The 25246-nt window shown below is 43.0% G+C and overlaps 1 protein-coding gene across 1 annotated transcript in view; it reads right to left on the bottom strand.

The window, feature by feature from the left end:
* Positions 1 to 334: 334 nt before the first annotated feature.
* The window catches only part of LATS2 (large tumor suppressor kinase 2), a 46891-nt gene continuing 21979 nt past the window's right edge, over positions 335 to 25246 (bottom strand). Inside the window, exons 3-8 of the mRNA XM_015279299.4 lie at positions 13398 to 13530; positions 9100 to 10637; positions 5806 to 6388; positions 5042 to 5224; positions 3663 to 3769; positions 335 to 2952 (exon numbers count right to left, since the gene is read on the bottom strand). Coding sequence (XP_015134785.1) covers positions 2458 to 2952; positions 3663 to 3769; positions 5042 to 5224; positions 5806 to 6388; positions 9100 to 10637; positions 13398 to 13530 — 3039 coding nt within the window. The 3' untranslated portion in view covers positions 335 to 2457. The remainder of the gene's footprint in view (positions 2953 to 3662; positions 3770 to 5041; positions 5225 to 5805; positions 6389 to 9099; positions 10638 to 13397; positions 13531 to 25246) is intronic.

Genomic DNA, 25246 nt, shown 5'->3' with positions numbered 1-25246 from the left:
GGTCTTGTTTTGCTTAATTGCAAGGATTCTGCACTTGAAGGTGAATTACTTACCTTTGGGCAATACAGCAGGAAGGAAGCACACCTCCCCATGGCTGCTCCAAAGAACCGCTGCTGTGAAAGTGACAGCGTTGAATTCAATGCCACATACTTTGTTATATCAAAATTGCCTTAATGTGTCTGGAAATCCTACACCAAATGCTGCAAAGAGGTAAGATTTGCATCTCGTGTTCGCAGCTCAAACCCATCACTAACATTACAAAACAGACCCCTTAAGAATTAATTCCACTTTCAAATAGGCAGAAATGATCCTTTTCAAGAACACGGACTGCATCTCAGATTTTGATTCAGATTTTTAATAAATTGTGCCAGTAGAAGCTTTCAAAGGCAATGATATATCAATAAATAACAGTTAAACTGAGTTCCTGAGAAAGAACCTACCACATGAAAGAATGTCAAATAGATGTAAATAACAAAAAAATGGCATTACTATATAAAAAAGCAGTAATACTGAACCTTACATGAACTGTCACAACACAAGCACTGCATACCTCAGAACATTCCTTTCATACAAATGTAAACAAATACACAATCATTTTTGTTTAGTTTAGGCTGATGAATTTATATGTTGTTGCTTAGATATCTAAACACTGGATAGGATAGGATATGCTAAAACATTAAGGAATAATATGTGGAACAATATATGGAAAAAATAACGATGTTCCAGATTAGAAAAAAAAAAAAAAAGAAGCAAAAACACATTAAAGGAGTGTTTTCCTCACATGTTATGATGTCAATCACTTTAAATAGGACTGTTACACTCATCTGAATTAAGGATTTTTGTGTGTGTTTACTTACTTATATATAATATATGCAAATACGTATGGCTTAATTACTTTAGTATTCTGATATCATCTCAAATAATTCTCACTTATACATATAAGAAAAATGCATATTTTAACATAGTTAAGAATTGATATTTCAAAGTAGGTCTACAATCCAACAGAAACAAAGGACTGTTGTGCTCCACCACAGCAACGTTCTCTAAAGACAACAGGGCAGAACGACCTGTCAGCAACGCCAGCACCTTCAGATGCGGTGCCTGAACACTGGGATCCTACAGGGATACACAGATCGCCATGAGGAGAGATGTGCTGGCTGGAAAAGCTGTGTCCCTCCATGAACTGAGGGGCTCTGTTCTACAGGAGCACAGCTTGAGCACTTCTGTTCTGAGGACACTGAGCTCCACGCTGGCACTGGTGCTCTGCATTACGGACAGCACTAAACAAGGAAGGCTGTGCTGCATGCTACGTGAAGGGGCCAGACCCGGCCTGCTGCCACTCATCTGCCTCCTGACAATGGTCTTGCTATCGATCCTTCGTGGGGAAATGTGTGTGCCCATGACAAATGGTTACTAAAATGATCCACTGCATCAGACCACAAAATCGCTATTCAGTTATAAACTTTGCAATCTGTTTTACAAAATTAGTAATGGATACAATCATAAGGAGAAACCATCCACACGATACATTATCAACACACGGTTTAAAACGGTCTAATTTCAGACCCTTAGTAAAAACGGATCCACAGGACCTGCCTGTGAATGGCAAGAAGAGGCCATTTCAAATAGAAAAACACTGCTCATGCAACATTCTTCACACACAAGACAATGAAATCACACCCAAATAGTCGCCTGCTCACACTTTCTATTACATTCCAACAAGCAGAAGGAAATCAAGCAGCTTTAAGGTTATGTCACAATTCTGAAATGTGGAAAATACATATAATAAACAAAAATCACGGTGCGAATATAATGGCATCAGTAAATGAAGAGGATTAGAGAGCTCACTTTTTTGTTGTGGGGTTTTCTTCATTTTTCCTTTTTTTTTTTTCTTTTTTTTCCTTTCTTACATTATTGCACAGAGACCTTTCATTCATCACACGTTCTTCAACTTTACGCATCTTCCTAAATGTGAAATAAGTGCTATGGATAAAATAAAAATGTAGAAAAGAACAGCAGCATGATTTGTCAAAGTTAATCCCTATAATTTAGTAGGAAAAAAAAACACCCTGCTATAAACAAAATATAAGTGCTCTTTATTCATTTAAAAAATAATGCTGACAGATGCAGAAATCTGTAAATGTTATCTGAGTAGGGGGATGCTGACCTCAAATAAAAACAGGCCTAGAAATGATAGACTTCTGGCCTTGCAGATTTTGGTGAAGACCGGGACTTCAAGTGTTATTATCAACAAAGTTATTTACAGTAAAACTGACCTGAACTTCCAAGAGTGCCATTTTTAGGACCTGGCCCTGCAAGTTTCTGACTACCCAGGATGACTTCAGCTTCATCTGAAGTTAGACATGAACAAGCACTGCAGGATCAGCTCCCAGGGGATCAGTTAAAGGCCCTACTGGATTTGAGATTAGTCTAACCTGGAGAACTCTATACAATAATTTACACATATACAGGTTGACAAGCTCCAGTCTGATCCACCATGTCTTTGTCCTCTACACTGGATTTCTCAGACTGGCCAACTTCCATTCCAGAAGGTTTGGGATACCTGAATGGATACCCATTGTCATCGAAGAACCTTCGGAAAGTAAACTCATAAAAGGCATGCTCGGTGTGCTTGCTGTTGGAAGAGGCTAATGGATCCCATGTCCTGGTGCTGTCACCACTAGCATCATTCCAAGGACTTTCCTCTTCAACTGGATCAAAATTTGAAGTGTCCATTGGATGGCTGATCTTTGGAACATAGGGAGCCGGTTGCCTACGGATATCGGTAGAGAAGTCCATAGAGTGAAAGAAAGAATGGGCCTTAATATCATCCGCTCCATTTCTTCCAAGCCTGTCCTCAGCTGCGCAGCACAGCTTTGTGATGAGATCCGCTGCTTCGGGGCTTAGCTTGATCTGTGAGGGGATGTGCAGTGTGCTTTCCCAATTTATCACCTGAAGATGAGAATGGTATTAAACAACTCCTAATCTTGGAAGCAGAAACCTTCTGATCCTTTTGTCAAGACTAACTGCACAGAAGTATACATGAAACTAGTCAATTCCTGTTTAATTTTCACATCCTGTTTAATTATCCTAGAGGTTCAAGAACCCAATGCTTTGATAGCATCAGCTGTTAAAAGATTTCTTTAACAAATCAAGAAACATTGTCAGAGAACAAATAGAAGAAGCAATTACATTCTAAAAAAAGACAATTAGTTCATGGAATGACTTAAAGGCGTTGCTTCATTCAGTCTCCAAATTGTAGGAAATTGGTTATGAGATACATTCTTTCTAATAAAAACGACTCACTGCTTAACTTTGAAACTCTCACATTGCCATCTGACATTATCATTATTGTATCAGCTTACTCAAATCTGATACGCACCCTAAATAATTGTTATGGATGAACCTGTGCTCCACAAAGCAAAACTATGCAGAAAAGATTCATAAAACTAGCAACTATCCATGCAATTGGACAAGTCAGTTCTGGTTTGACATTCAACACCTTCACTGATTGCGAAAGGTTTTGTCCTTGCACAGAACTATTTAAAATCAAGCTTTTATAATGACAGCTCCTTTCTCCAATACAAGAGGGGATGCATCTGTACATGGTGGAGAAGGGGTGGAAAAGGTTAAAATTTTGCTACTACAGGAATTCCACTTACCTTCAGTTGGGTTTCTGTGGGTGTAGGAGCCAGAAAAGGAGGCTGTCCCACTAACATCTCAAACAGGATCACACCAACGCTCCACCAGTCACAGAGCTGGGTGTATCCTGAAAGACAAGTCAAAAGGTTGTCCTCCACCAGTAACAGAGAGTATGTACAGAGCTACTATTTCCTCTTGCAATTAAAGATCAAAACCTGCAACATAGACTCTTATTTTGTCTCAAACAAGTCACCAAAAACCAAAGTACTCTTGATCCAACCTCGTCATAAAATGCTTCTTCTTGCTGACATACAGCCTACTGCTGTCAGTGAAGATCTAATACTGTTGTCTGGGAAGCATTCTCAATATATTTAATTCTCAACAACAGTACGTGGGGAAACCACATAATTAGGAAGAATGAAGGGTCTTTGTTGTTTTTTTTCAAGACCCATCCAACAGTTCTATCACCTCACAGCATAAAGTGGTCCTCAAAGAACACAAAATGCTTAATGACCAATGACCCCCTTTAGGTTCAGTGGAGCTGACATTATGGGTTTGAGAAGCTGCTGAAAGACAAAGCCAGACTAGAGATAAAGATGACTTTTTGAGCAAGTTCTAAGCAGAGGAACAAGTTAAATCACTTAATTGTTCAGACAAAACTAGTCAGATACAGCTTTCAGATCTTCAAAAGGAATGGAGGACTTGAACACTGAATTCAATGGAGATTTTTGTTATTGGATGCTGTAGAATCTAACCTGAAATCTCTAGAATTGAAAAAGAGCAGACATAAGCCTTAGGTTCAGGGCTGCAGACAGCTCTGAACATCTAATCTCCTTACTATAGTGAACGTGTCTGTTTGTCATGCATAGTCACAGAGTACTGTTTACATTCCTCAAGCACAGCTCTTAAGTGTAGTATGTCCAGGGTAACTTGTGTAAGACTTTATTTTGTTTCCTCAAGATTCTGACTGGGAATCTGGAGAATATGTATCCACAGGTTTTTATCAGCTAGACTGAAGTGATCCATCTAAACAGATGATTATAAACAATCAGATGGCTACTTGCTGCTGTTTGTAAACTCACTAGTGGTCATAGTCTACGAGTACAGATAACTGGCTTTAAACTTGAGAAACTGCACTGCCGATGACATCTGACATATTAGCAGTCTCCTTCAGAGGCCTCAGAGTGAAAAGATATGGAGACATACAAAGCGCAATCACCTTTAATGTCAGCATTGTGAAGCTAATCAGCAGAGCATGTACAGAAATCTGTTCTCCTTAAGCTGAGCCATCTATGGACTTCAGAATGACAACTTCCAAAGCAGCAAATTAAGGAGAAAAAAAAGAGTATTTCAAAATATTCATGATTATTTAAACGGGACATAAATAGAGATTATCTACCTTTACGAAGCAGGACTTCAGGAGCAATGTAATTAGGGGTTCCGACTAATGAGTGGGCTAGACATCTCTGATGTTGCTTCTTAGCTCTTTGTTCCAATGTCTTCAGCCTATCTCCACATCTACAATTGGACACATCATCCCAAAGATCACTGGGCTCCATGCTGTCCTGTCTGATATGACTCCCTTTCAAGCGGGAGAAAAAATGTACAGTTACAGTCATAAAACACAACATGCAAAGAGAAAAGCATTTATCCAGATTTAGTTTGCCATCTTCTAACATCACTGAAGAACAGTGATTTAAACTCTAAATCCAAGGCAACGTCTTCTGCCTTCTCCTTCCCAATTGGTTTTCCATAACCAGCAGAATGTTTCTGTCTCAGCACAGGGAAGCATGCTCCCATACAGGAGATAGAAAACAACAGAATATATTTAGATCAGCTACACCAATTGTTTGTGACCTTTTTGCTGACATATTCCAGTTCTCCTCAATGGCATGCACAAGAGGTACCTGGATTACTTTAAATCTGGGATTAAATTCTTTCACTACCAACAGAGACCCTCCAAACAAGTATGAACTGAAAAACCGCTGCCACTGCAGCAATCAGCCAAAACACTGTTAGGGATTTGAAAAGTATTGGAAACAAAAGACGAGAAACAAGCAAACAGAGTGAGTAAGACAAACCCATCATAATTCCTTGACATTTCTGCCAAGAGGTAACTTTGTTTCAGGATAAAAAGTGCAAATAAAGGCTAAGAACACTAACCTTTCTGGTAGTATTTTGAATTGTGAGTCCACCTGAATCCCGTACATAGTCCGAAGTCAGTCAGTTTGATATGCCCATCGAGGTCTATCAGAATGTTGTCAGGCTTGATGTCTCTATGAATAAAACCCATTTTGTGTACACTCTCAATAGCCAAAGTGAGCTCTGCAATATAAAATCTAGCAAGACGCTCTGGAAAGACCTCCATGCGAATCAGCAGACTCATCATATCCCCACCAGGGATGTAGTCCATTACAAAGTACAAGTTTTCTTTATCTTGGAAGGAATAATAGAGTTTAACCACCCACTCGTTGTCTGCCTCAGCAAGTATGTCCCTTTCTGCTTTGACATGAGCCACCTGGTTCCGGTTCAGTACATCCTTCTTACGCAGAGTTTTCATGGCATAGAGGGCATGAGTATCCACTTTGCAGGCCAGGCATACTTCTCCAAAGGCACCGATGCCCAGAGTCTTGATTTTCACAAACATAGATTTGTCCATTTTGGCCCTTTTGAGCCTGTTGTAGTTGGACTCCTTCTGGTAGAGAATTTTCCTCATTTGTTCCTGTTCTGCTTCACAAAGGCCTGCCTTTATAAGGGAAAGCAAACCACGACAGCTAGTAAGGTTATATTCACAGCAATAGAACAATAAAGTAGCATTCCCAAAACGCATTTCTCAGAAAAATTAATCTAGAACAAGATGAGATATTGAAGACAGTCAGTCTCCGGTCTGTGGTCTGTCAAGGTGTTTCATTTGCCATACCTTGCTACCTGAATTTACCGTATCTAAGATTGCCACATGTTTCTCATTCTCCTGAGCTACAAGGTATGGGGCAATACTGTCAGGGGAACAGAACAGATCTGATCACAGGATTTGGTTTTTAACTCTCAGTTGAGCACTTCACCAATACACTCCACTATGCGTATGCACATTGCAGTACAACTTAAACTGACACACAGCAACCCCCTTGGTTCATTAACAGCTTTCCAGAGCAACTCACACGAAACTTTCCTACCCAGCAGTTGTTTTTTTCATAGCAATTAAAAAACTGTTTTTGACAAAGTACCTTGGGAACCCTCTTTCTTCAAAACCATTTTTCTTCCTCTGTCATACAGAGCCTCCACTCTGACACTTGGCAGCTCTCTATCTCCCCTCCCAAAATATATGTATATAACCCTCAGCTCTGGCCTTCTCCCAGACACTGAAGCAAGACCCAGGTCCTATTTCTCTTTTAAATGTACTTTTTCCCTTTGAACCCGAACAGTAACAAAGCTGGCTTGTCCAGACACCTTCTGTGACCACAGAGTCTTAAAGTAATTAAAAGTAACATTTCCCATGGCTGAAGGGGAACATCTCCTGGAAAAGGGGAGAAGTACCCAGCTGGACTTCCCCCACGCTTCAAGATAGAGCCTGCACAATTCTGCCTTCAGTGCTTGTCTGAGAACACTGGCAGCCTTCACCAGCAGAAGCCCCTGGGCTGATTTCCAGGATCCTCTGAGAATTCCCTCCCTGCAGCAGACCCCCTTCATTTTGAATAACCTGAATCTTGAACTGAAATAAGCGAAGCATTTTGAGAGGCAGATTAGTGAGTGAAGAGGCAATGGTGGGGATGGTGGATGGAGATGAAGCTGACTGAGGAGCAGGCTAAAGACCCCTCAGTCCACAAGGCTGCTGCTTTGACTGAATTTTTCATTTCACACCTGCAGTTGAGGCCATTAAAATGAAAAGTGGGCAGCCAGACTACGCAGCAAGATCTCCACAGCATAAAAATGAAATCCATATGAATAACAGATGAAGGAGGTCTGAAAAAACTCGCAGAACAGGTAGGGTACATCAATCCATAATAAAAGGAGTGTTTATTGTTTTCATGCAGAACAATTAGTGTGTTGTATTCTTGGTTAATTCCAGAATAATGTGATATTCAGATGGCCAAAATCTCTCGAGTTTGCGGGGTGTTATTCCAGCCAGAGATGAGGTTGCTAGGGGAAAGAGCTGTTTTTTGTTTATAGTTATCTCTGAGTTATGAAGTGAACGAAAGCTGACGGGCCAGAACAGAACTGATGCCGTTAGTTTCTTTCCTTATTCCTTTAGAGACTGTTGCCCAACTATCTCAATCTCAGGAAAACAGTCACTAAATCCAAGCAGCGCAACATAACCTATAGTCGCACTGAGGACAAACTATAAACTGTCACTACAATACTGACCTTTCAAGAAACTTTTAGAAGCATTAAATGTAACCTCGGCAAACAAACCACCGGATTTTCTTGAGCAGAATCACAGAATCACAGGGGTTGGAAGGGACCTCAAGAGGCCACTGAGGCCAACCCTCCCCGCTAAAGCAGGCTCCCTACAGAAAGTGCACAGGTAGGCATCCAGACAGGTCTTGAACATCTCCATAGAAGGAGAGCAATGCCAGTATCAAATTAATTGACTCTAGACAGTTCTAGGGAAGATCAGGTAAGTTATTATCCATTATGTATTAATAATAGCTTTCATTAGAGTTTATCCTTCAATACAAAAGTAGACTAGTCATATTCTAACTAATCATGCCTGAAGGGGAAAAAAAATCAAAAACTTTTCCACATTTAAAAATTAAAAACAGAACTGCCAGAGCAATCATCAGAACTTGGCAGCTTGCTTCAGACAGTCCTATCGGTGAGTCAGCTCAGTTTGAGTGCTACTACGAGACGTGAATGAAGCTCTCAAAGTGCACCTCACTGAGACCTGCTTCTAGAACAAGTTCCAGCAAGGGTCCCAAGATCATTTCAGCTGGCCAAGAGATGATTACTTGCATGGAGTTATTACTAACATATGTTCAAGAGACAACTTTCAGTCAGGTATTATATATTCAAGGGAAAATATAGCATAGTAAATCTACTGCCAAGTTAAACTGTGGCTTTGGTGAATAAGCGGTTGCTGTCATGGAACAGGCAGGAAGAACTAAGCAAAGAGAAAACCCTTCTTAGACTTTTTCAAGGGCTGAAAAGTATTATCAGTGTTACCATGGTCTCAAAACTCGTTGCTGAGTCCTCCCCTAAGCAAGCTTAATACTTTCCTACTGTGGGTGTCCCTGCTTCATTTTACTTTTCTTGTATGAGGATATACTACATCCTGTCTCAGCTTTTTCAAGCAGCTTCCCAGATCTGCACCCGAGCTTCTAAGCGAAAACAGTCCGGTACAGGGAGGTGTTGAACATCTACTATCACTTCCCAGAGAACTCGCCTTTATACATTTTTTGAACGATTTAAAATAGTAATAATTAATTTGACCCTATTTATTACATATATAAAAAAAATTACTTTAGCCATTTCTTGCTCCAATTGTAATCTTCTGTTAATTTTCTGCTGGTAGGTTTTTATGACATTTTCTACATGTTGCTCCATATAGAACTTGAAAGCAAATGGTGAGTAGCTCTTTATTCGGGATTCTCGCTTTTCCTCATCTTTGCCATTTTTTCGCACAGGCACCGGAGATGTCTGGATCTGCTTTTTATCCTTGCTTGGCTTTTCAGCTTTAGTGTTCTTGCTGTTTTTGTCGTTTCTCTCGCTGTTCTCCTCAGCCTTATTGCACGTCGAACTGGGGACTACACGGAGGGTCTGCTCTACACCCATGCATAAGCAATTGATATCAAACTGCTCAGAGCTGCCGGGAATTAACAAATGCTTGGGATACGGTGGTGGTGGACACCGCAGCTCCTGGTTACCATAATCCACGTCTAGTTGATAGGCATTGGCCGCTCCAACGGCTGGCACATGCTGTTCAATGATCTCTAGGCCATCCACGGCCGGTGCCTGGGCAGGTAACCAACCAGGATGGGAAGGTCCCACTGCAGTCTGAGGCTCAGGTCTCATCACTCGCATGCTCTTCACTGGCTGGAGAATATGAGCAGATGTGACCGCTGTGATTGTATTTGGAGATGTAATTGAAGGATCGGGTTTTCCTGGAGGAACCTGTCTCATAGACACGGTCACTTGTGGTTGTTGCTGATGGCTGTTAAAGGAGTTTGTTCTGCTTGGCACTGAGGCATCAGGTCTGAAGGACACGTGTTGCCGTGGAGATGATTCTATTCCTGGGTTTTGTAAAGAATCTCGCCGTGAAGGCGTTGCTGCCTGCCACTGCTGAACTTGAGGATTATTCATGTCATAGAGGTCCATGTTTAGACTATTTCTAGATGGAGTTAATAGATTTTGTGGTGGGCTGTCTGAAAAATCATTACCAAATGCTGGACCTCTGGATATCACGTGCATTTGATGGGAGGGAGGACTTGTCTGTTTGTGATGAGAATGTGACATATACAGGCCTGTCGGTGCCTGCTGAAATGCATGACTGGCATTATTTTGAACAACTGCCCCTTTATTTGGGAGATTGGCGTAGCCTCCCTCCTGCTGCATCTTGTTTTGGAAGGATGGACTCCGCTGAACACCATACCCCATGGGCTCCCCCTGCACCATCATGTGCTGCCTACTGTAATGTTGGCTGCTGGAGCCATGGGAGGCCTGCAGCTGCAAGGCTGGGCTGCTGTGATTAGACACGGGATAATTAATCACAGAAGACTCAATATTTGCAGGGTATGTTTTCTGCTGATGGCTTGTTGGTGTGCTGTGAGTGCCTACGCCAGAGGGTCGCTGTACAGGCGCATTCATAGCGGTAGACTGCGAAGCAGAGATTAAATAGTCCATGTACGGCCGTGGAACTTCAGTTAGCATATTTGCACCTTCTGCTGCAAAGCCTGTCCCTTCATAGGCTGCATTACTGATCTGATGGTAGGACGGAAAAGATTCGCTTGATCCTTCGAAGCTTGGCCTGCGGGTTACGTTATTTGGCACAATACCCTTTCCTTTATAAAAAGAACACAGAAGAATATTAGGAAACAATTCAGGTGAAGCAATTACTTTGCATTACTCATCCACCTATCCATACACATGCACACACTCTAGGGATTATGTTACCAAAAAAAAAAAAAAAAAAAAAACCCACCTACCTCCCAAAACCTAAATTAAGCTCTCTCAACAATCAAAGTGATAGGTGCCAAGTATTACTACCAACAACAAGCTACTGGCTCACAACACTGATCATGCCAGGAATCATCAGGGAGTTCTACCAAATCATCAGAATAGAAGCACAAATTCCTTTACCGTGAAGTCATCAGATTACACTTCAGCCTGGTTTTTAAAGCTGGACCAGCTTTTAAATTGCTGATCATTGCTCACAGACAGGAGGAAGCTACAGAGCAGGGGGGTTTGTGCAGCACAAATGGGGAAAAAAGCTCCCTGAAGCACTGTCAGTACAACTTGAGATCCACATTGCTTTAAGCTACCAGGTAATAATTCCGCTTCCTTCTCTACAGTGAGCTCACTGCTCATGCTGGGGATCTGTTTGCATCTCTCTGATCCACAATGTTCCTCAAACATCCTTGTTTTCTACTCTACTTCACTCTACTTCATTTACAAAAAAGGTGTAATGCAGCTTATCCTGTCCTCTTTCCAATGTGTTGGGCAAAGAATGTCCCCTCAAATTACTCATTTTCCTGCTGTTTGGAAGGCCAGTCTTTCAGTGTGTCTACATGCTAATCTCAGCTTGAAGGACTGTAGGGACAAGATACCAGCATTCCTGTGCTGGAAGTGTTAATGGCACTTTTCATCAGTTTTCTCATCTACAGACAAACTGCGGGTGTGGAAAAAAATAGAGAGATACTCTGTGTCGGCTTTTTGTTCCCCCTCTGGTTCTTTAACTTTCACAAATCATAGGACTTGGCCCATGTATGCTTGAACAATTTCCTTTTAAAATCTTGATTTCACAAGGTCCGCAAGAGCAGTCGTACTGTGCTAACAGGCTGGACTGCTGGACTGCAAGCTTATTTGCCTTACAGTGTGTCCCAGCTGGGCCAGGTGCAGCAGCCTTATGCACTGCTGCAGACTCCTCACCTGCATACACACAAACTCACGAGAACATGCAGAACATTAAGCCAGGCCTATGCAGCATTTCTGCACACTGAAGAGGCTGTGCCCATACTAAATGACGCCTCAAAAACAATGCAATGTTTTGAAATTAAATGAAGTTGGACAAATTATCAACGTTCTTTCAAGTGTAATCTATAATCAGCAGCAGTTTTTCCTGCAATAACATAAGGGCACACTTCCAAGGCTGTACTTATAACTACTCCCTGGAAGCTGATCTGCCAGAACACAATGAGATGCACTGATAAGGCTGTGGCAATCCAAAGAATCCTAAGAAGTGGTGCTCTGGGCTGGATGTGGAAGGCAGCCACATGACCCTTTTGTCATCTACATCATCAGGAATCATTTGGAGCCTCAGGGACAAACTGACTTTGTTTTCCCAGATCAGAGGCCACGGAGGAAAGCAGCAGCAATAACTGAAGACTGGATACATTCTTCAGCTGCGCAAAAAATCTTGCTGATGTAAGGAGAGGTGTGACCTCCACCTCCTAGACTTGTAGACCAGTAAGTCTGTTCTGGTCTGTCTAAGGAATATTTGGAACTGTGAAGATACCCAATATACTAGTTGCTGCTGATTTTTTTTCCCCCCACACATTCCCAGCCAATAAGGTTACAACCATCTCTTGCCCATGGAGTGTTCTACGTGTATTCTGTAAGATTCATTAACTGTACTCATGGCATCAACTCTTTTTATATATAGTCTCTGTCCAAAAGAAACATCTATTAATTTTTAAGTCCTGATGGTATGCTAAAACTCATTAGCTTTACTATTAAAGTAGGACTAAAATGAGTAATGTGAAAAATCTATTTCCATGTATCAATACATGGAATTCAGAAGTGTGAGTTTGTGAGTTCTACATTCCTGAATTGCAAATGGAAAGTTCCCAGGTAGCATTACATGCTTCAAAATCAACTGCAAGAGACCTGTGCTATCCTTGCACAAACAACGCAACATCAAACAGATCAGTATGGTTGTGTTGCACCATAGGAAAGAAAACATCATCTGCATGATATTTAAGTTTTGCATTCTATGTAGCTAAAAGTAAAGGGAGATCTGCTCAAAAGGTTAAGGACTCAAAGCAGCTGCATGTATTGGAACATTTAGAAAGCAAAACCAACAACAGAACAATTAAAGCTTTTTGCCTGGAAAGACTTTTTAACCCTTTTAAAAGAGATGTACGTTATCTTTGACGTCTGTTGATCAGGCACACACAGGGCCCAAATCCTCCCATTTAATTTATATGGGACAGAGCTGAAACAGACTAGCAGGGATGAGTGAAAAGGTTCTGCCACCTTGGCCTAAGCTATTTCTGCACTCTACTCACAAAGATGCTAACATGAATGACTTCCTGGGAAGTGAGCTTCACAGCTCCACAGCAATTATCTACGTGCAAGCTTTTACCTCACGGTAGACTCAAGATGGTTGAGATGACTTGTACTGAAGGACAGACAGCTTTGTGTTTAGGAAGGAGTATGAATGTGCGTGCAGACGGCTGTTGCGAAGCAGGTGAGCTGTGCTCACCTTGCAGCCCAGCTGAGCATAACCACCTTCTGCAAGACCACTGTTGGACACTGCCATTCCCCTTCTTAACAGCAACAAGTTTACTCAAAAACTAGCTTAAAGAAAACTTCATGCTTACCTGGTGAGGTCTGCTTAATTACACGTACTATCTGCTCGTTTCTAGGATCCAAGTAGCCCATCTTACTGATGTATTCCAGAGCTGCTTCAATACTTCTGCTACCTGTCTGCTTCAGTGCCCGCACAGCCATCTCCTGTGTAAAGCAAATACAAACTGAATCACACCGAGACAAAGCCCCAGCATTTTACTGCAAGCTAAAAAGCAGTAAGCTGTCTTAAACTTAAAGAAACTCTTTGTCATTTACACATGGTAACAGCTGTCTGAAGCCAAATGGACTCACATTTTGAAAACACTTGTTTACCCTATACAACTTAAAAATTAAAAGAACCCACCAACTTCAACCTACTCAAATTCCAGATCTGGAAAAGTCAGCAAAGTTTGACTTAGTGTGAAACAGAAGGAAATATTTTTGGTATTTGAAACCATGTCTCTCAATCATGCCAGCATCTCTCTATACAGGGCGTACAACTCTGAACTTCCCCAAACACCACAAAAGCTAAGTAGGCAGGGACTGATCTATCCTGGGCAAATCCTGGCCCCACTAGAGCCAATGGGGAAGACAGGTCTTTGCAGTACTGCTCACTATCTACGTGGTAAATGACTAGAACATTAAGCTGTATTTCACATTATTGGCCTTTCTATCTGCATTTTATTAGGCACACAGTCATTAATGAAAAATTAGTATGGGTGCCAGGCATAAAAATAAAACTGGGCAAAAACAAACACTCCAGTTGAACTACTCCATCATAATCACTGTTAGCGTCCCCTGCTCTTCAGCCAGGAAACCACTCTCCTGGAGTTTGTTTATACACTTATTTATGGCTCAGGTATATACAAAAGATTTCAACAGTGACTCTCCTCTGACTGTAAAGTAAAATTTGCAAATCCTCACAGGGCCACAAGGTCTCTTCTGAAATGGTGGAGAAACTGAAATCCAGCTTGAAGTCATAGCATTGAACTTCAGCCATCAAAAAGTCAGATTAACTTGTCTAAAGTAGTTGTGAGAACTTCCAGGTACTTCCATAATTACTTCCAGAAGGCAATTTATAAGACAGAAATAACAGGAGATAAACTCCTCTTTGGTGACAGATGATTAGAAGACTAATTTGAACAGGACCGTTAGCTCTTACACAGCAGAATTTGCATGAAATAAATGTTACCATCAAGGAATTGCCTGCAAAGCTCACTATCTTGCCACCTTATCACCATTTTAGGGGGTCTGTCTTGTTTAATATCTTTATTGATGACCTGGACGAGGGGACTGAGCGCACCCTCTGTATATTTGCAGATGACACCAAGTTGGGAGGAAGTGTCAATCTGCCTGGGGGTAGGAAGGCCCTACAGAGGGATCTGGACAGGCTGGATAGCTGGGCTGAGGCCAACAGGATGATGTTCAACAAGACCAAGTGCTAGGTCCTGCATTTGGATCAACAACTCCAGGCAATGCTAGAGGTTTGGTGTAGAGTAGCTGGAAGACTGTGCTGAGGAAAAGGACCTGGGGGATGCTGGTCAACGCTTGGCTGAACATGAGCCATCAGTGTGACCAGGCAGCCAAGAAGGCCAACAGCATCCTGGCTTGTATCAGCAACAGTGCAGCCAGCAGCAGCAGGGAGGTGATCATCCCTCTGCGCTCAGCTCTGGTGAGGCTGCACCTCAAGTACTGTGTTCAGTTTTGAACCCTCACTACAAGACAGACATTGATGCCATGGAGCATGTTCAGAGAAGGGCAACAGAGCTGTGAGGGGACTGGAGCACAGGTCTTGTGGGGAGCGGATGAGGGACACGGTTTAGTGGGGAAATACCACTGGAAGATGGATGGCTGGACTAGATGATCTTGAAGGTCCTTTCTAATCTTGATGTTTCTATGGTTCTATGATTCTGCCATCGAGACCTGCCCACAGGCACTGAATCAGATGGGAGTTCGTGCCTGCTTGGCTTGGCTTGCTGGCTGCAGATGTGCCTGCTGCATTGGTAAAGCACTGCAAACACCCAGCTTTCCCACAGGGCAGGGCTGCGCACCGGATTGCATGCAGGTAGCCTCAGCACATGTGCCCCTTTTCTTATCATCTGGAGCAAAGAGCTTTGCTTGGCTCAACTGCAAGTTTGTGTTACATTCTCACTCACAGTTTACCTCACAATGGAGGATGGTCTCAGATGACACTAATTCACACTTAGCACAAAGCCACATGCTGGCACTTGGCATTTAGTTTCGCTTAGCTCAGTCCCCTGCTACTCCCCCCAGAATGGAAGTATTTTCTCCATTACTCAGAGGTTCTACTTGGGGAATAGCTATAGCAAGTTTAAATATTTTTCATACAATTTATGACTCATAATTCATAGAAAGGCAGTAGTTGGTTTCACATTTCCTATAGCTGAAATATTTCACTGGCATCAACACATTACTAAGTGCAATTCTAAAACAACAAATACTATTCTGCATGAAGGAAAGAATTTCCCACAATGTTTTTTACCCTTTCTTCTTTATCCTTCTGGATACATTTTTCAAGCATTAACAAATCTGTATGTTAGTGCTCAGCACTCTCACCATCAAGGGGCTCTGGCTGCTAGCACAGCGCCCACTGACACCAGCTTAGATCACAAGCCTTCAATTGCCCCCAAATCAAATGCTCTCAATACACACCAAGGTCTTTGAGCTGGATCTTGAGCTTTTTTGGTTTTGTCTGCTATGGGGTACCTAGAGAATAAATGTCTGGTAAACAATTACCTTAACCACTGATAAAAGTCTACATAATGCACTTCTTCCCATCTTACATACGATAGCTCTACAGAATTTAGAGAGACTAAAGAAGGTATGCCTTTTATCACCACCATAATGATAATACCTCTGAAAACAGATCTTCCCTCCTATACTAGCACTACAGTTCTCATCTTGTGCCACTGCCGCTGTCAGAAGAATAGCAGCATTAAAACAACAACGTTTTGCTCACAGCTGTGTGTTCTACCTTTAGCAGGAATAAAAGGGGATTCATATTTAAATTTCAGTGGGAATAATGGGAGGGAAAAGCCCAGAACGTTTCAGAACAGACCATATGTTAACCTGAGAGAGCCAGCAAGAGCTTGCGACCGGTGGATGTGTCACTGACAATCTCACCCTTGCAGCCCATTGTGTGGACAGCAGCCCAGTACGCCAGCTCTCTGCCTCTCATCCTCATGAGTCAGCTCCTGCTCTCAGAAGGGTTTCCTCATCACTGACCCTGTCTGCTCAGCATTTACATCACTGCTGAAAAAATGCAAGGTTTCAAAAGAGCACCTGTATTCCCCAAATCCCATAGCTTTGGCCTCTTCCCCCCACAGATATCATGAGACACACACAACCTCTGTTCATGAGATCAGTTCCCAGAAGGCTTGCATCAGCTCTAAGCACATGGGGGTAGACCCAACAAAAAATAAAGGTCTCACGTAGAAAAGGAGGTGAAGCAATGCAGAAAATGAATTAAATAGCATCGACAACTACATTTATGGGAAAGCTGGAGGTTGGGGGTTGAGGTTTAAGTGAGATGGAAGGTGTTTGCAAAAAGGAACAGAATGGGCTCAGGAAGGACCAAAATCAATGCCACAAGTTTGCAGACTGATACTGGAAACAACAGAAAGGCTGGGATACAACGTGACAGACACTGGGCAGGGAGAAATGCTACACAGCTACAGCTGTCTCAATGTTATCAGTGCAAGGTAAGTACATTTAAGAAACAGTAGGGAGAAAAGACCAGAAATGAGACATGAAAAAAAAAAAAATCCATTTGGAACTGTATCCAATGCCAAAACATTCAAGGAGGCACAGGACCAAATCCAGCTCCCACTGAGGTCAACAAAGGTCTCCATTAACTGCAAGGTACACTGCTCCAGCCCCTCTGTTTCTCCTCGTTTCCCTTTCAGTGGGCCAAGTGCTGTCAGTTGCAGCACTGCTGAGAAACCCAGGCGCTGGCTTCAATGTGCACTGTCAGGCTCCAAGCACAAACACGAGCCCTGGCAGCGTCCGCCCAAACCACCAGGGAACAGAGCAGTCCCAGCCCCAGCTCATTCTTTGCATTCTGTGTATTCCCCTTAGAGGATTCAAACATCTCTCTGTGCAAGCCTTCTACGCACCTTCTTGTCTCTAGATACTGCTGCTGGTGAGAAGAAGAAAAAACAGCTACAAAAGGAAAATGCGCTGTTACAAACAACTAATAACTTTATAATTAATGTTACAACAGCAATATTAAAATGAGGTTTCAGTGGTTAGTTGTGGTTCAGGACAGACCTAATGGAAAACCAGCATGAGGCCAAGAACTACAAAGTTACCAATGTAGTCTTTGCGGACTGAGGCAGCTCTGCAAAATTCCAAATTGGTGGGTTCACAGAGAGAAATGGGAGAGGAGCTGCTTCCCAGCTAGAGCCTCCAGCAGCCACCCAAACCAGAGAGCTACACGGCCAGCGTGCTCAGCAATTTCCCCATTCCTGTGTCTGCAGAAGGCAGCTTGCCAAGCCATTTCAGGATGTTGTTAGAAGGAAAGGCACCTTTCAGCTCAGATGCTCAACAGGGAAAATCCTTGTTTGATGGTAAACAGATATTTGGACACGCGCACAAAGAGGCTGCACCTCTCTCAGTGCTTCACAGACAACGTGAAAGGCTTCCTCTGCTTTACCCTCCTGCCTGGCTGTGCTCCACCAGCACTGGCAGTGGTGAGCGTTCTTGCTCTACTACAGGGTTGTCCAGCAACATTTTTCATTCAGAAGGCTCCCAGTTGCCAAGACGTATTTATCAGCCAAGTGAAGACCGCTCAAGAGGTTACAATAACTAAGACCTTTTCCCAAGAACATTGTGTCTGAAGGAGACAATAGGTCCTCCAAAATTTGGCAAGGGCAATTAATTGCTAACAACAACTAAAAATTAATTACTCACTTTCCATTCACAATGAAGGATGGGCAACAGATGCAGGAAACAGATACAGGTTCCCTCCGGAAGGGAGAAAAATGAGGCTCATGCCAAAAGGCATGCTCCAGAACTATGAACCTTTTGGAGATAGCCCACCACTGTAAGAAATTTCATTCATGATTTTAAACGTGCAAAAACTAAGAAATTCAGGAAATAATGTGTACAATGCACTCTGTTGGAATTACTGCAGCTCTACAATACAGAGAATTCTATTTTTTTAATACTCCTTATCTGCAATTGCTCTCCACTTGGACACTTCATCCAACTTTATACTCTACTTTGGCTTTACCTGATTTCAGGATGCTGGCAGCAGGGGCTTCATCTTGCCCACAAATTCCCATGCTTGACTAAAACCCTAATTGAAACATTCTAGACACGTAACTAAATATCTATCCTGAGAATCACTAGAGATCTTCAGTTTTAGGGTATCAAAGTAGCAGGAGAACAACAGCACAGGCAGAAAAGACCTACTGAGTGCCTACTTGTCTGGGATCACTTAGCCCCTTCATAGTCCATGCAAACCATTCAGAAACAAGGGGAATCTACCTCACAGCCAGCCAAGATTTTCCTGCCTCCACCACTCTGTTAGGAAGCTCTTCACAGTTACGCTGCTTTGCTGGCTGTACACCTTCCTCTATTTTCAACCTCGATTTCACATGGTGAGTTAATCCTCCCCACCTTTCGTTTCGAGTATGTTCTAACTTCAAAAGCTCTGCTGTTATCTATTGGGAATGAACCCCCTCTCATCCCGGGGGTTGCAGGTTGGCCTCCTGGGTTAAACAAACCACATTCCTTTGGTTTTCTCTTGTAAAACAGGCTCTCTGCTCTCTTTATCACTGCAGCAGCTCTTCTCTGTATCAAGGAAGATCAGACTGGAACATGGTTTTTGATAAGAGCTGCACACACCACTCTGAATAAGATGCAGATGGTGGTGATGTTACTTTGGAGGCAAAGTCATTCATCTTCTTTGTTGACTTCAGCAGAGGAAGTCTGAGTTTGGAGCTTTACTCCTGGCTTTCAGTCCTTGCTTGGAGACTCTGCCTTTTGTACTCTCCAGTTTATGCCCATTTCAAGCAGTACTTCAGCTCTTAAGGTCATCCACTATTTTGGTAGGCCACTCCAGCCCTGCTCTGCACCTACTGTATGTTCTCAATTTGTACTGTCAGAATGTTTTTGAACAGACAACCTAGGGTACATAAAGTACTGAGGGCTGGACGAAAATATGGGTAGGTGATGAAATACAAGACTCACTAAGTTAAACCAAATCAACACATGAAAAAATCCTGAGCAGTAAGTTAAGAACGGGGTTTTACAGGTAAGGAACAACTTTAACAAGAAAGTTTTAAAATAATATTTCGATATATTTGAAGAACTAACAAAAGGAGTATGCCCAAAACACAGATGGAGAATTTAGGAAGTCATACAAGGTTCTGGTAAACATCCTATTGGAAGAAAAAAAAAACTACTTGAACTACTATGACATTCACCACCACCTCACTGCTCATGCCTTTCTAACTATTCTAGTCTTGATTCAGACAGTCACCTGCAGGCTACTTAACTAACCTGTGTTTGCACAGCCCGCAGTAGAACAGGGTCCTGTTCTTGTTTCTCTTGCAGCACTGTGATAATTCAAGATTAAATAGAAGTAAGGAAACAAGCCCAAAGGTTTCAACTTGCAGTAGTAGGCACAAAAGCTGTCAGAGTGCTCATGCGACAATGTTCCTGGGTCCCAGGACAGAAACCTTCATACTGCTACCATACAAACCAACCCTGCAAGACTGCCTTCATCCTCGAAGCCACAGGACACAGCACATTTACTCTAGCTAGTGCACAGAATGTGTGGTAGCATGTTAAGCACTCTGAAAAGAACGCGGTAACAGGAAGGCCTGCAGGAAACTGAGAGGTGCTGCCCTGAGAAACAAACCTGCAAGTCACACGAACTGCCCAGAAGAAACAACTAAAAACAGGCAAGGAAAGAGTGATCACTCCATTAACAGTAAAGAAAAGGGAGTGAGAATAATCCAAAGCTATCACAAATACCACTTGTTTTTGGATATTTATGGTGAGCAGGCTGGAAAGCACAAACAGAGCTGAGGTAGAGGGGAGCGGAGGGCAGCAGGGAGCAGCCAGCCCCATGGCACATGCAGCTTGGCTTTGGACCTGAAGGGCATGGCAGTGCCTACTCTCCTTCCTGCTCTGGCCAGAAACACACCTGTACTGGGAGAAATCTCGTTTCCCTTAGGCATCCAGTAGAACAAGAGACACTGGCAGCACCCACAGAGGAGCTGCCATGCTCATATATTCACCAACACCCTTTCCTGCAGGCATCTGTCATATACCAGCTTAGGGAGGAGCAAAGGTTCAAGCTCTGCCAACGGTGACAGGCAACAGGAACGTCTTTGCAAGTGCAGAAAGGCCCAATCCTAGGAGACATGCCTTACTGCAGGTCACGCAGAGAACTGAGGACTGCACATGTAGAGTGCTCAGTTTGAACACACGCAGTAGGACAGGATCACCTCTATGCTAAATTCACAAGCCAGACTTGCATGAATGGCAACAAAGAAGCACGTATTTGTATGTTTTCACTGTGCTACAGATCTCATCTTCTATCTGCACCAAGTCCTCTCTGTGATGACACCCATAGCCTTCCACACGGTGCTGAGCCCTACACAGACACGAGGGGAAAATCCTATTCTCAAAGAGATTTCTAATTTAAAGCAGAACAAACAATTGTATATGCAGCCATAGCTGTTCCTCATTACTCTGGGTCTGCTCACTGGAGAGCTATTCCAACTATTCAGAGCTCGGTCTAACCAAATGACCCATGACCGATTCATCAACAGAAAGTTCTTTAAATCTCTCTTTACTCAGCGCTGGAGCAGAAGGAACTCAAATTAGAAGCATTATTATGTGCTAAATCAGAAATCCTGTACTCGGGACAAGATATGTTATATAAATAGCAGTTAACAAATTATTGCATTGGCAGGTTTATATCATAGAGGATAGAAGACCACAGTTGCTTCGCACACACACAACTGTAGGCTCACAGCACCTTTCCTAAGGTGTTATTTTACTTCTTCAAAATGACACCACTTCGGCACATGAGCAGGGAACTGGACAGGGCCTGCAGCAGGTTCCCAGCTCCAGATCCCTCCTGTCCTTCCTGACTGCAGCCTCTGTGCTGACTGCTGCTCTGTCCCACAGCTCTCAGCCATACACCAGTGAGGCTCTCAAGTCTCTCTGGCTGCAAGGAGTCACTCCAACCCACTGTCCCTCAGGTTCAGTGCTGCAGAAGTAACACAACAGCTTAGAATAGCCGTAGAATTCTGAAAAAAAAAAAAAGGAAACAGAGAGCAACTAGAAAATAAATTTAAGTATAAACACACAAGTTGTCCCCAGCCACGAAGCATCACGTATCCCAAACTATACCATGAAAACCCCATCCAGGTTCCTGTTCCCATTTCTGAACAGAAAGAGGTGCCAGCACAAACGCCAGCCCCTTTCAGTACCAAATCTAGTGCTGGGCCAGCTCTGAGGTTCCCAGCTAGCACTTGAAGAATAAGCAGCCCATTTACTCCTCACCAAAGAGTCAACCACTGAACCTTTTGTGCAGGGCAGAGAAGCGGACAGCTTGTTGTCAGCCTCATTTTGACTGAAGTTCCTAAAGCTTTCAACACAGCACTTCCTAGCCCCAGCTTCCATTTCCTTTCTTCAAGCAGGAAAGTTGACACACGAGCAACCTTCAGAGTCCTTCAGCAGCAGGACTGCGGGGATTGCCAGGCTATATCAAGAGTCATTAGCAGACAAGATCAGGCTTTAAAGTCTTATAACAAGGAGGAAAACAAACACAGTGCAAGAATCTTCAAATGCTCTTTTGCCATTTGAACCCTTCCTTTGGATTCATCGTTTCATAACATGAACCAGCAGTGTGCCCAGGTGGCCAAGATGGCTAATGGCATCTTTGCCTGTGTAAGAAATAGTGCAGCCAACAGGAACAGGGAGGGGATCGTCCCTCTGTACTCAGCTCTGGTGAGGCCGCACCTCAAGTACTGTGTTCAGTTTTGGGCCACACACTATAAGATGACACTGAGGCCTTGGAGTGCGTGCAGAGAAGGGCAACAGAGCTGTGAGGGGTCTGGAGCACAAGTCTTATCGGGAGTGCCTGAGGGAACTGGGATTATTCAGTCCAGAGGAGGCTCAGGGAGACCTTACTGCTCTCTGCAGCTGCCTGAAAGGAGGCTGTGGCAAGGTGGGTGTCGGCCTCTTCCCCCAGGTAACAGCGATAGGAAGAGAGGTAAATGGCCTTAAGTTGAACCAGGGGAGGTTCACATTTGACAGCAGGAATAATTTCTTCTCTGAAATAACAGCGAGGCATTGTCACAGGCTGCCCAGGGAGGTGGTGGAGTCACCATTCCTAGAAGTGTTTGAGAAACATGAGGATGTGGTACTGAGGGATGTGGTTGGTGGGCATGGTGGGGATGGGTGGACAGTCGGACCTGATAAACTTCATGGACTTTTTCAACCTAAATGATTCTATTATTCTGTGTGTTAAAATGGTAGTTCCAGCAAAAGCAGCATCTTGCTGTACCAGGACCAGCTGCTATTTAAAAAGGGCTGTATAAACCCTTTCCAGTTAACACCAATCTCTCGGAAACATCTCTGTTCAGGTTCTCCCTCCCAGGCAGGCTGCCTGACAAGCAGGCCCACTTGTCGTGGTAGGGCAGACTGTCCCTACTCCCCCCAGAGCTGCCCATCACGTTCTGAGCAGTCAGAACACCACCACGTCTCCTTCCCAGCAGCTCCCACGTCCTTCTGAGACAGCAGGTTTTTTACCCTATCAGGGCAAGTAAATCAAGCTGGATAGAATAGCAGTTCAGTGAAGGTTTCATGATGAGCTTATTCCCCTTCATTAGCAGCAAGTGATGTGTTTGCTAATTTTATTGCTCATGTTAGCCCAAAATGCATTGGCTGGCATTCCATTTACGGTGATGCTATTTGTATATGAAAGCATTTCTTTTCAGTGGCCACAGACTCTAAAATGAGCGGTTCTCATGGCTCTTCCTTCTACTGGGGATACATCTTGAGTTATGCGTAAAAGGATTTTTACAAATATTCACAGAGCTTGCAAATGATTTCTTAGCCAAACACGATACAAGGGACTTGTCAGCTGGGTATTCAGCTCCAGCAAAATGAGTTATGAGCTTTGTTGTTAAGGAATAAAGCTCCAGAGCACTGAAGGGAATTGTGTCAAAGACTGGAAGAGCTTTTAGCACTGCCAAACTCAGCTGCTCCCCAGAATGTCATTTGGAGCTGCACATTTGAAATGCATTAGTACTGCTTACAGCATTTCTCCATATCCAGCTCGACAGACTGAATTCTGCACCCATCCTCATTAATGGGGCCTATGGCAGATTTACTGAGTGCTGCCTACTTAAGGCATTACAAATTTCCTTGTATTTCTGAAGACTTTAACACTTATAGAGTGCACTCCTCTCTCTCCTTCTCTTGCAACTTTGCACAGTTTAATTCAGTTTAAAAACACCAGAACTTTCAAGTGTTGTCTCATAAACTCTTGTTTCCCCGTTAATTCTTCTCCTAGGAATACTCTAACAGAACTATAAAACCACCAGGATACCAGGCTGGAATACATTGCCACTGAATTGGTCTCTCCTTTGAGCATTTGTACCACAATGGGACTCCAACAGGACCCCAACTGATATCCTGCAATAACACACATGCAGAGAGAAAAAAAACAATCCAAGAAACACTGTGAGAAGTGTTTCTTTCCTTCCTCTCTCAGCCTCCCAATGCAAGGCAGAAGCCTCATGTCACTGATGAAACATCTGGCTTTTATCTCAAGATTCCTCATATTTTTCAGTACAGACAAATATACAGACACCAGCACAGAATTCAAGTGTTAGGCAAGACTGCTTGGCATTTTTATTGTCCAAAGAGTAGAAAGATGCATGCTGGACTTTTTACACACAGTATGGCTTTAAAATTTGCTGGTATTTTGGATTTTTATTTATTAATTGGAATTTTCTCTTTTTAAAATCTCCTTCAAAAATATGAAAAAGGCATTCAATGTTTAAGACCTGCAAATCAGCACACTCAACTTTGTATTGCAATACACTCCAATTGCACAGCATTAGGGAACTCACGAGACACGTTACAGAGGTCGCTTAGTTTTACTCACTCTATCAAATGCATGTGTACAGCTATGGATCTGAAAGCAACAGCTACTTACCACTGACTACTGCTTAAAGATAGAAATATCCCTCAACTGTCTAAAGGCTCTGTGTGACTACCAATCACTGCAGCTTCCAGCAGTTGCAAGATAAAACTCATCCCTTAACAGTGCTAGAGGCAAAAAAGAGAGAGGGAAAGAAAAAAATCTGACCAGATAAAATATCTGAAGGTCAGGCTTTTTACATGTAAAGCAGCCGCAGCAAAATTATTCACATTCTTAGCACATAACTGCCCAAGCTGAGATTCCATGGAGAGACAAAACAATTTGCCCAAGAGAGCAGCTGCGTCTCCCTCAGCTCAGGGCTGTGGGGGGAATGCCCAGCAGGGTCCCCAAAGCTGACCAAGAGTGGGAAGAAAATGAAAGGCTGTGCCTGCTCTTCTCCAGGGCAATGGCTTTGTGCCACCAGTCCTTTTCTATGCTCACTTAGAACAGGGAAGAGTAATAAACAGAGCCAGTTGGTAACAAACAATGTCACTGATGTCCTAGGGGAACCGTGTAAGCAAACACCCAGGTCTGGTTAAATGTAGAGTAGTAGGAGAGGAAACATCAGATAATGAATAAAACAACCAAAAGAAATACAGTCATCTGGTTTCACTTCTACTTTTCAGAGACCTACTTGGTAAGTATAAATCCATTTCTTTGAAGGTTTTCACAACAGCCCTTGTA

Source organism: Gallus gallus, chromosome 1, assembly GCF_016699485.2.
Source record: "Gallus gallus isolate bGalGal1 chromosome 1, bGalGal1.mat.broiler.GRCg7b, whole genome shotgun sequence".
NCBI lineage: Eukaryota > Metazoa > Chordata > Aves > Galliformes > Phasianidae > Gallus > Gallus gallus.
Note: the sequence above shows the minus strand (reverse complement) of the source record. Positions and strands in the feature narration are given on the sequence as shown.